General features: G+C 48.0%; 1 protein-coding gene across 1 annotated transcript in view; it reads left to right on the top strand.

Annotated features, from left to right (window-relative positions):
- Positions 1-9,186: 9,186 nt before the first annotated feature.
- Positions 9,187-12,501, top strand: part of Fbxw8 (F-box and WD repeat domain containing 8) — a 95,561-nt gene continuing 92,246 nt past the window's right edge. Inside the window, exon 1 of the mRNA XM_031337640.1 lies at positions 9,187-9,568. Coding sequence (XP_031193500.1) covers positions 9,257-9,568 — 312 coding nt within the window. The 5' untranslated portion in view covers positions 9,187-9,256. The remainder of the gene's footprint in view (positions 9,569-12,501) is intronic.

Raw genomic sequence — 12,501 nt, 5'->3', positions numbered from 1 at the left:
TGCTATGGAATTTACACCTCATTGCCCCTCATTCAGGCAATGGTCACCTTCCTGAGGTGAGAGAGAGCTGATAAGGATAGAGGTGAGGGTGGCTGTTATGCAGCCATCCAGAAAGTCCAGGGACTAAACATGGTCTTCTCTGACTCTGAAACCCCATTCTAGATATTCAGTCTAGACCAGTAGGGACAGGAACTAAAGGGCTAATTGGCATCTAGCAGTCTGTGGCCAAAACAATGCCGAAAGAACACCCTGTTGTGCACAGAGAACAAATCGTATAAGGCCACAAATGTCATTGTGAGAATCTTCCATCAGGCAGGTTGCTCCGAAGCAGCAGCTTCAATCAGACAGCGCCCTATTACTCACCTCAGTGGAGGGACCTGTGTACCCAACCGGCCTTTGCCTGCTTTTACAATAGTTTTATTGCCACATGGTCGTCCCATTCATGTCTATAAAGTAGCTCAGTCTCTCAGTGTACCACAGCAGCAAAGTTGAATCCTTTTGCGGTAATGTCTAGCTCAAGAAGCTGTTTGTTATCTGGCTCTTTCCAGAAAAAAATGAAATGTGTCAACTCCTGGCTCAGAGGAAGGTTGAGTGTGTGGTGCTAAGATCTCATCAAGGGGTCAGGTCATACTGATGGTGCCATCTGTTGATGACAGCTCCCCCCCCCCTTGGATTAAGATGGAGGTATAGAGAGGGAGAGATGGGAACAGATTCAAGGTACACATCAAAGCTGGCTGTCAGGGCTCTCAGGCGAGAGAGGAAAGACTCGGGTTTCTACCTACAGCATCCAGCTGCTGCCTGTGCTTGCTGAGACAGGAAAGCGTCAGACGAGGTTCCAGAGAACTCTGTTGGTAAGGAGGGTTTGTCTGGAGCAACGAAAAGTTGGGGGTGACTTGGAATTTAAAGGAGAAAACAATGTTGGGGCTCTTGTTTCATAAGAGTCTGAGTGAACAACATGGTGTGTCTCGCGTCCTCTGCACAAACATGAGGACCAAAGTTGGAGACTCTAGCACCCACTTAAGAAGTGTTGGACTGCAGAGATGGCTCAGTGGATATGAGTTCTCCCACAGGTCAAGACTTCAATTCCCAGTGCCTTTGTTGAGGGGTCACAACTACATTTAGCAGTCATAGCTCCAAGGGACCCGGCACCCTCTTCTATCCCCCTTGGGCACCTGCATGCCCATGTGCATGCTCTCTCTCTCACACACACACACACACTCTCTCTCTCTCTCTCTCTCTCTCACACACACACACACACACCCATATACACATACACACACTCACACACACACACACTCACACACACACACACTCACACACACACACTCACATAGACACACCCACACCCACACATATGTAAGTAGAAATAAAATAAAAAATAAATAATTTTATGAACAACTAGGTGTAGGTGCACATGCCTGTAAGCCCAGTGCTTTGTGGGAGCACAGCAGGACTGAGTCCTGGGTTTGGGGTGATACCTGTCCCTGGATAGAAGGGTTCACGCTCTTCTTCAGTCCAACGTGTGACGGGTCTGAGGACTAGGAGACACAGGAAGTTGTCCGGGAGGAGGAGGGTGATGGATGGGTGTAAGTCATCATACTGGGGCAGCTGCAGAAACTAGCAGGGGTTGGGAGGATTCCCAGGGGAGCACACCAGTCTCAATTGTGGGACCAGAAGAGCCTGCTGACAAGGGAGATGCTACCACTCCATTCCGAGAGTTCCTTCTGTGTCAGGGCTCTCTAGAGGAACCAAACTCATAGAACGTGCACGAGTGTTCCATAGGAGAGCGATTGGGTTGGCTTGGGATAGGGTTAGAGAAGTGGGCAATGACTGACAGCTCAGTCTGAGAAGCTGGACACCTCAGCAGCCCAGTGCCCAGAAGGTTGCTGGTACTGAGTCTGAGGTGGAAGGATGAAGAAGCTGGGGTAGGATGTGAGCAGGCAGTGGCAGGAGGCACACAGGCTCAGAACAGTAGAGGTTCCTCTATTGTCCGACCCTTTGGAAGGGTGTGACCCCTTTTATGGCAGGCCCCTCTACCCCAGCCACTGTCTTATGTGTCAGTCCTATCTGGAAACATCCCCACACATAGAGATGTGTTTCACTAGCCTAGGGGACAAACAAAACCTATCATCATCCTGCCCGAGGGGGTACTCTGTCTCCTCTAGGTTAAGCAGTTCTAGAAATTCAGTTGATTGCTATCCCTCCCCTCAGCCCCGACTGGGTCAAAAGCTAACCATGTGACTCAGGGCAGCAGTCTACCCTGAACACCAGAAGATCTGGAAGCCACTGTTGTTGGAGAACAGTCTCTGGCCTGAGGCAGCTGCCTAGAGCTCGGTGACTTCCTGGATGGGCTGGTTCAGGGCTGAATTCTCAAGCTTGGGGCCAGAACATGGAAGACTGGAGCAGGGGTACTCTGCAGAGATGGCTCCTGGGTTTCTGTGATGAGAGCCATGGGCCAGACCTGTGTATGACATTCAGAGGCTCTCTCTGCTTTGACTTTCTTAGTCATTCTTCAGGTTCAGCTCTTCTTTAAGTCCACAAGACTTAGGGTCTGGTGCTTGTAAATGAAGGTCTAGGTGTCTAAGGCGCATGCTCAGTATGGCAGAAGGTGCCCCACCTAGCCTGGCATTCACAGAGCCTATGGTTAATGATGTCTGCCAAGACTTATGGATCAGAGTTTGTCCTTCCTTCCCTCTGTCTTTCCTTCCTTCCTTCCTTTCTTCCTTCCTCCCTTCCTCTCCTCCCTCCCTTCCTCCCTCCTTTTCTACTTCCCTCCTCCCTCTCTCCCTTCCTCCCTCTCTGTCTCCCTTCCTTCCTTCTTTCCTTCCTCTCTCCCTCTTTCCCTCTTCCTCCCTCTCTTGATCTATCCTTTCAACTTCCTCCCTCCCTTTCTATCTCCCTCCTCCCTCCCTCTCTGCTTCCCTCCCTTTCTTCTTTCCTTCCTTCCTCCCTCCCCCTCCCTCTCTCCCTTTCTTCCCTTCCTTTTCTCCCCTCCCCTCTCTTTCCTACCCTCTTCTTTTCCTGCAATTCTCCTGTCTCAGACCCCTGAACATGACATGTAACAGGTTAGCCCTCACACCAGGCTTCATTTCATTCTTCTTACATCCTGGCTGCACACCAGCAGCCACACGGTTCTGTGCCTTGAGGTAACTATAGAACCCAACAAGAACCACAGAGTGACCAGGGACCCCAGCAAGCCCACGTGTAGCCCCTGTGACAGTTGCTAAGTTGGACATACAGGGGTCACTTGAGCTGTCTCCAGAGAGGGGGTGGCTTTGCCTTCTTCTTACAGGTGGAAGCTGCTCAGGATCTCCAAGGACAATGGGGTTTTAAAGTTCATCAGGAAAGGGCTGGGCATGCCTATGTGCTGAGAAGAAACAAGAGCGGAACCACAAAGGTCCCGACCCCCAGGAGACAATCCGTTGCCCAGGACAGAGCCCTTTCTCCTACTGTGACTAATAAAATCCTCACAGGAAACATTGCTTGCTGTAGATACTGCCTCAGCAACCAGCTTTGCGCAGGAGCAAGCTGATGGTCTTTATTGTTAGCTGCACTGAGCAACCCTTACTTTTTGCCCCAGGACATCTTTACTATATTGGTTTGGGAGTCCATGGCAACCCATTTCCTGCTACGCCAGACTGGAATGGGAGGAGAACCCCCAGAAAACTGCTGCCAGCTCTTACCTCACTGTGATCTTCAGGCATCCTTAAAGTACCTAGTGGGCTGGAGCTCAACCTGCATATAGTAGGACCAACTCAAGACATGTGGGCTGGAGCTCAACTAGCACACAGTAGGACCAGCTCAAGACATTTCACTGTGGGAAACCATGATGTATAGATGATAAAGAATACAGGCTTGGATCTGTAATCCTAGCCCTTGGGGAATCTTAGTCCATGAGTTAAAGGCCACCGGGGCTACAGATTGAGCCTTGTCTCAAAAAAGACAGTCACAAAGTCCTAATTCTGTCCTCTCTGAAAAGTTCTTCTGTTGGCATTTGGTTATATATTCTCCCTCCCTCCTTCCCCTTCCTCCCTCTCTCCCTCTCTCCCTCCCTTCCTTCCTTCTTTCCTTCCTCCCCTCCTTCCTTTCAACTCACTCCCCCTCCCCCCCACATCAACAGCATAATGTCCCAGCACTTAGAAGGAGAAGTGGGCATATCCCCTACTCCTGATCAAAAGCTGTTTGCAATTGATAGCTTTTAGGAGAGGAAAAGAAATCAGTTTACTTCAATGGAGTGACTCTGGGTATATCAACTATATCCCAGGGCAGGCTACAGGCTCAGGATCAGTGGATCAATACAAACTGGACTACACCACCCCTATTTTTAAAAAGATTTATTTTTATGTGCATTGGTGTTCTGCCTGCATGTCTGTGTAAGGGTGCCAAATCCTCTGGAACTGGAGTTTCCAGAACACATGGGAGTTATGAGCTCCCATGTGGGTGCTGGGATTTGAACCGGGGTCCTCTAGAAGAGCAGCCAGTGCTTTTAAATACTGAGCCATCTGTCCAGTGCCCCCCATTTTGTTTTTTGTTTTCATGTTGTGACTTTTTTGTTGTTTGTTTCTTTTTGTGTTAGCTTTGACTTTTTTTGTTGTTGTTGTTGTTGTTGTTAAGATTTATATCTCTGTGAGTTCAAGCCAGCCAGGACTACACAGAGAAACTATCTCAAAAAAACAATTACTTTTTTTTTTTTCCACAGTGGACATGACATTGTATTGCTAAGGTTTGGATATGGTTTGAGTGTCCCTCTGAGGTTTCCTGTGTTATATTTAATCCCTACAATAGGTAATACAAGTGTGAAAACGTAACAGAATATACTATTTTGAGGCGGGGCTTTGGGGAGGAAGCTACAGTGAAGGCCACTAGGGTGGGGCCCTCATGACTAAATCCTGGTGGTTAAATAGAGAGACCAGAAGAGTTGCCGGCAGACTCAAGTGCTCCGTCTCTGCCATGTCAGTGGAGGGCACTGGATCCCCGGGCTGTGGATGCTGGGAATCAAGCTCAGGCCCTTCAGGAGAGCAGCCAGTGCTTTTAAACACCATCTATCCAGACCCAGAATTATGTCTTTTCTTAAGGCTTCAGTTCTCAACACTTTCACAGGGGTCACATATCTGATATCCCACATATCGGATATTTACATTATAATTTATAAGGGTAGCAAAATTACAGTTACAAAGTAGCAGTGAAATAATTTTATGGTGTGTGTGAGTGGTCACCACAACAGGAGGAACTGTATTGTAGGGTGGCAGCATTAGGAAGGTTGGAGTCGCTGCATTCAGGTGAGATGCAGGCTTACTTCCTAAGGTGAGGCTACCACAGCCTTCCTAAGGATGCCTGACTCACTGCATCCTTATCCATAGCATCTCCACGCCCCTCCCAGGTCAAGCTTCCAGTGCTGAGAATGAAGGAACAGGATCCTGCCTGTGGTCTCATGGAACTGGAATTCTAGATCCTTCTATTTGAACCAGGATGCTCTACCTAACAAACGTCATATGGAGACCTTTACATCACTTGACTATATTTTTCTGTCTCTGAGCCGGGCTTCTGTGAGGATTGCTGCTAATCTTTAATATTGACCCCCTTGGTGTTCTTTTTATTTATTCATTCTATTTTCTTGGAATTAGAAAGATGTGGACGTATGTCCATGATGTGTTGGGATGACAGTTTCAGTAGGTCTGTCTGTGTCCAAGCAGTCTATTGGGACTTACTGGTTTTTCCAAAAGCATGTACTTGGTTTTCTTTTTTTTTTTTTTTATGTGGTTTTTACATGCCTTTGAGTTTATATGCACTGAGTGCCTGCAGGTGCCCCTGGAGGCCAGAAGGCATCAGATTCCCTAGAGCTGGAGTTACAGGCAGGGGTGAGCAGCCTGACATAGGTCCTGGAAACAGAACCCGGGTCTTTTGCAGGACCAGAAATGCTTTGACCCACTGAGCCACTTCTCCAGGTCCCTGATGGTGTTGCTAATATCACTCCAACAGAAGACAACAAACATGGTAGAGAAAGGCATCTAGTTTCCTACCTGCCTAGATGTGGGCTGAGTGACATAATGGCTAACTGGATCACTGTCCTCTAGAGTCCAAATAAACAAGGAGCAAATAAACATAAACCCAGTAGAACCTCGGGCTTGCAAATTACCAGTTGTGCAGTTTGGGTCATGCTACTCACACTTTTATTCCTGGGTTTCCTCACCTCTAATGAGTCACTATGCATCTGATAATTCACTACTCTGCTGCCTGCTCCTCACCAGCTTCCAAGCTAAGGGCTGATCATCTACAAGTGAAGGGAGACAGCTCTGGCTAACTGCGCTAATATAAAGTTACCAACTGTGTTATGGGTTGTGGTGGGGCAGGCATGATCTGGGGGATAAGCATCATCAGGGAGACATGCTGGATTCAGAACCAGGAGAAAAAGAATCGAGTTGTGACTTGAGATATGGAAGACATGTGAGCCGGTGTCCACCAAGTCAAGGTGAGGAGATATCCCTGAGGTGGGCAGGGCAGGTGCCAGGCGTTACTGTAAAAAATAACTCCCGGAGAGATGACTCAGTGGTTAAGAGTACTGACCGCTCTGCTGAAGGTCCTGAGTTCAAATCCCAGCAACCACGTGATGGTTCATAACCATCTGTATGGCTACAGTGTACTCATATACATAAAATAAATAAGTAAATCTTTAAAAAAAAGAAAAGAACTTCTGCTGCATTCATTTTCAAAGGTGCCTCGAGACAGCAGTGTTGGTTTCACTACAAATGAGGAGAAGAAGATACTAGACTGCAGTGAGGAGAGCCCTGCTAATCCCCTCTCTACAAGCTAGAAGTGTAGACCAGAAAATTACTCACAGCCGAGCTTGCCTGCAAGGCCACATGTCTGACAAGCTTTAAAATAAACAGGATATAAAATGTAGAGATGACCCACACGCGGCTTTTGTTGATAAGAAGTTGATGGAAGCCAGAGACGGAAAGATAAAACCCAGATGACGTAAGCTTGAGCTTGGTTGACGAGGGAAGGGAGGAAGAGGCTTGCTTGCATTCATGTTTAAAACCTTTCCCTCATTCAGCACACCCACCCTTGAAGTGAAACTGACACATGCTCACTGTCCCGACTCTCCAGTGCTCCTATTACAAAGCTAGGATCATTGTGTCTCACCGCTATGAAGGGGGAGGGGTGCCATCTTATACTGTGTCAACATAAAAACAATTTTCACCTCAGAGGGGAAAATACAGTTTATTCTGGAGCCAAATAGGGGTGATTCTGGTGTGGGGACCGTTGTCCAATTCCAGGAAAGGAAGAGGATCTGGGGAGGCTAGAGGTTAAGGAGATTGTGATGAGCAGAAGTCAGATGAGGCACTGCATTAACCAGCACACAGGCAGTTAGGCAAGCAAGCAGTCAGCTGTCAGCAGGCACCCAGCCACACACTGATGTCCACAGGTCACACACAGACTGGCATGCAGGCTGCACAGAGATAGGCACACACACAGGCCACACAGAGGTAGATGCACAGGTCTACACACATACACACATACAGACCACACAAAGGTAGGCACACAGGTCTACAGACAGACATGTAGGTTAGACACACACACACACACACACACACACACACACACACACAGGCTGACTAGTGAAGGTTCAGGCCTCAAGGCTGTATTTATAGAGCCCATATAAGAGTGGCCATTCGCCAGAGCGCCTGTATACAGATGACATCCCTGTTTACCTTGGGTTCTCAGGACATCCCATGTCAGCCATTTGGTGCTGACTCTGAGGGGCCCCTCACCCCATGTCCAGCCTTAGCCATCCTTGCCCACCTCAACACCATGTTGTTGAAACATAAACTGGCCCTTATGTCTTTCTGTTCACAACACATATCTGGGAACAAGGACTTAGGTCACCCCAATCTCACGATCCAATATGGCAGAGATTTTATGAAAATAACAAAGAAAATTAAAAAAAAATATCAAGACCAGTTTGAAATACATTGGTGGGAATATCAAGTAGGCGGTTACAGCAAGGTGGGGACTCGCTGTTGTAGGCTCAGGCACTATCTGGAGACATTCTCAACTTTTGGGTTGGTGCAAGATAGGAGTCGACGAAGATAATATAGCAAAAGGTTTCTCCTGATAGTCACAGGGGCACTAGGTTTGGCACAGAGGTGGGAACTTAATAGGGGCGCCAATGATAGCCCAAGACAAATCATGATTACACTCTGGACCTGCAACATTCCAACCTCCCCACAGTGACTGCAGTTCTGATGAGCTAAGCAGCCTTGCGGAAGGTTCAGTGGGAGGTGGGGGTTCTTTCACAGATCTTTTCCCACTGTACTGCCTTTGAACTTGTAGTCCTTCTGGAAATCTCTGCTGATTTTCCACGGCTTTTTTTTTTTCCTTCTGTTTATCAGCTAATAGCTTAAATGGCATTTCCTTAGAGAGGCCGTCATGACTATCCTTAATCACTAATCGACTACCCCCTCTGTCGATCACTTTGTTATCTGACCTTAATTCTTATTTTTCTACATAAGCTTTCCTGCGGATTCAGACATTCACATTAAAAAGATATTTACATCTGTTTTATTTGAATGTCAATTTTAAGGAGGCAGAGATGTTTATTTGGGTGTGGTGTGTGTAGATTTGAAGGCTTACTTCAGGTTGGGCTGGCTTCTCAGAAAAGAGTGCTTGCTGCGGGGGGGGCCTGACGACTTGGGTTCGAACCCTGAGACCTACTTGGTGGAAGGCAAGAACTGACTCCTCGAAGTTGTTCTCTGACCTACACACACACACACACACACACACACACACACACTAAATAAACAAACAAAAGCCGGGCGGTGGTGGCGCACGCCTTTAATCCCAGCACTTGGGAGGCAGAGGCAGGCGGATTTCTGAGTTCGAGGCCAGCCTGGTCTACAGAGTGAGTTCCAGGACAGCCAAGGCTACACAGAGAAACCCTGTCTCAAAAATACCAAAAAAAAAAAAAATAATAAACAAACAAAAAATGCAATAAAACCCACTACATTAAAAAACGCTATCTTTGCAATATGTATATATCAGCCATTTAAAACCAGGTTTGCTGGAGGAAGGAAAAGTGCTTGCTTGGTACAAAGGTGTTAAAAACAAGGGATGTCTCAGAGGAGGGGCGTGGCTGCCCGGAACCTAAGCGCCACGGTCCCGGAAGTCTCCGGCCGACTACGGACACTTCCGTCGGATGGACGTCCGTCCACAGCTGGCGGCCCTTGAGTGACGCGTAGGCTTGGGAGCGTCAAGCATGGACGACCATAACCTGGAGGAGTTCCGCCGGCGCTGGCAGGAGGAGTTGGCGCAGTCGCAGGCGCTGAGGCGGCGGCGGCGGCTCGAAGCTGGGGAGCGGCGGCCGCGGAGGCCCGAGGGGGGAGCGCGAGGCGAGCCGGCCTCGGGGTACCTGGGGCTGGCGCAGGGTCTGCTGGAGGGCGCGGGCCGACCCCCGGCGCCTAGGCCCGGTCGGGCGGACAGGAAGGATGCGTCCAGCCGTTCGCGCTCACCCCCGGCCCGCGACGCCACAGAGCCTGAGCCGCTGGTGGACCAACTCATCCGCGACTTGGTGAGTGGCCCGGGCAAGATGACTCTCCCTGTGGCCCACCCTATGGGGGTGCGGACACAGGCACAGCAGGGACCCTGAACACCAGGGAGTCCTTGGAAGCAGTGGTTCTCTTCTGGGCAGCTTTGCCTGTAAACATTTTGGGGTGTTGACAGTAGGCGTGTGCGCGCGCTCTTGGGCTTGGAAGAGGGTAGAGGAATGCAAACACCAATGTCAGGACACCCTCTCCCTGCCCCACCAAAGAGAATCCGCCTATCAAAGAGAATCCACCTATAAAGGACTACGCGTGAGTTTGAGAAATCCTGATCTAGAAACGTCCTTAAACTTGTAAGAAAGGTTAACTTTGGAGAGGAAGGTCAAGAAAAAGCAGAGGACAGAGTTAATGTTCATTTTTCTCTGTATTCTTTGATTTCCCTAACGTAATGTATTATTTAAATAAAAAAAAAACATAAATCAGAAGAAAAGAAAGGACTACGGTGAAGAAGAAACCTTTGGTCAGTAGTTTTAGGAGGCCCTTAGGCTTTTGAGGGCCTGCATCCTCAGAAAGGTCTTTCTCCAGCCTCATTTACCAAGTTGGGAGAATCAAATCAAGACCCCTTGACATGGATCCAGGCTTCCAGGTTAAAAGTTTGGTCAAACGAGAAGGCTTTAATGGTTTCACTCAAACCAGGTTCAAAGAAAATTTCTACAGTCCAGTGGGGAATACTTTTCTGTAAGTGAAAGTTGTTTAGAGAAATAATGAGATAGAGCTGGAGAGATGGCTGGAGAGTGCAACATGCTCTTCTGGAGTTGGGTTTTTAAGTGCCCATGCCAGGTTGCTCATGGTTTCCAGAGATTTAAGGTGTTTGGCTTCCACAGGCACTTGCACACACAAGTACAATGCACCCCCCCACACACATAATTTTTAAAATGGTTAATTTTATGCAATGGAAAGTTTTATTTAAATGACACCAGTAGCTTCTATTTTGAGTTTTAAGGCCATCTTTCTTTTAAGCAAGTGTCTAGTGCTCTGCCTTGATTCTAAAAATGGCCATAATATGAGGTAGATAATTATTTCCTTTCACATATTTTTTGTTTGTTTGTGTTTTTGCAATTTGGTCATGATTACCCAACTGAGAAATTCTGGGGATTGGATTTGGATTCCTGTATTTTAGCTTCAGCAGCTGAAGCTTGATCCCCCTCACCCCCCGTACCCCATCCCCCAAGGCCTTGGTGCTGTGTGGGTTCCTGAGTTCTCTCAGACCTACTCACCAGCAGCCCAGGGAGGTAGCTCCACATCTGCTGATGAGAACCTGTGGGGGTTTAGATATTGTCAGCTATGTAGCCTGTGCTGGCTGGTTTTATGTTGACATGACACAACCTAGAGTTACTAGAAAGGAGGGAGCCCCAACTGAGAAAGTGCCTCCATAGGCCTGAGCTGTAGGCAAACCTGTAGGGCATTTTCTTAATTAGGGATGGGTGGGGGAGGGAATAGTTCATCGTGGGAGGAAACACCTGTGGCCCGTTGGCCCTGGGTTCCATAAGGAAGCAGGCTGAGGAAGCCAGTAATCAGCACTTCTCCATGGCCTCTGCAGTAGGGCCTGCCCCCAGGTTCTTATCATTTCTGCAATGATGGATGATGTGGAAGTATAAGCCAAATAAAACCTTTTCGTCCCTAAACTTGTTTAGGGTCATGGTGTTTATCACAACAATTAAAAACCTTGACTAAGATAGACCTTAAATCCTATATGCAAGACTTTCCGGGCTTCACACTTAGGCAGCATCCCAAAATCAGAAATAAAGTGTCCTAAAGTGGAAGGGATCTAGGAAGAAGATCCAGGGCACACCAGAATCTTAAATTTCATATGGAGTTGGCAAAAACCTTCCCTATGTCCTGTCCCAGGGATGAATGATAGTGCGCTCCGCTGCCCCGTCAGAAGCACCACGTTAGGTACTGTTAAGGTTTCTTTTGAGCAGCAGCCAACTGCTGTACAAATAAAGAGGCAGTAGGTTGTTGTGTGCTCAGGTAACTGGAGTTACAGAGGTTGAGCCATCTGACATGAGTGTTAGAAAGAGAACTTGGGGCCCCTGGCTAAGCAGACCCTGCTCTTAATCATCAGGGCGTGGCTGTGTGGCTCAGATGGGCATCAGACACTCTGTTTCTTTGCTGTGTGTGTGTGTGTGTGTGAGAGAGAGAGAGAAAGAGAGAGAGAGAGAGAGAGGTCCCGCAGATGCTCAGCCTGCATGTGGAGATCAGAGGACAGCCCCAGATATTGCCTCTCAGGCACCTCCACATTTTATTTGGCCTGGAGCATTGTCGTAAAGCCCAAGCTAGCTGTCCCTTGACCTTCCGGAGATCTGTTTCTTCTCTCTCCTCACCTTCTCTGGGATCTCAGGCATATGTCTCCATGTTGACTTTTTACATGGGTTCTGGGGGTCTAAACTGAGGTCCTTATACTTGTAATGCATGTGCTTTACTGACTGAGCCATCACCCCATCCCTGGCCTGGAGCTTTTTATTTTCGCACCTCCACCTCCCGAGTGCTGTGATTGCAGTGCTAGCTTGGTGCTGGCTGTCCAGTACTTCATAGACAATATCTTCTTCATTCTCAACAACCCTCTCCCATGGCCATTTTCAGCCTGTCCTGGTAGCTGAACAGGAGGAAGGTAGCTTGGTTTTTAAAGGATAGTAAACTCATCCTGTATCTTCAGTCTAAAGTGATGGCAGTAATGTTTACTAAAAATCCTCGCATACCTGTGGCAGTAAATGTGAGCCCTACAGCACATGGGGGTCAGAGGTCAACTGAGTAGGTGTTGGGGCCTTGGTTAGTTTCAGGAACTTTGTTTCATGTCTTACCAGACAGCTTTGTAATGATTTGCAACCAGAAATAAATACTAAACATGGTGGGTAGTGGAGGGTGCTCTTTCCAACTGTTTAGTTTTTTTTTTTTTTTTTTT

This window comes from Mastomys coucha, unplaced genomic scaffold (assembly GCF_008632895.1).
Source record: "Mastomys coucha isolate ucsf_1 unplaced genomic scaffold, UCSF_Mcou_1 pScaffold22, whole genome shotgun sequence".
NCBI classification, from domain to species: domain Eukaryota; kingdom Metazoa; phylum Chordata; class Mammalia; order Rodentia; family Muridae; genus Mastomys; species Mastomys coucha.
The sequence above is the reverse complement of the archived record's forward strand: the minus strand, read 5'-3'. Positions and strand labels throughout refer to the sequence as shown.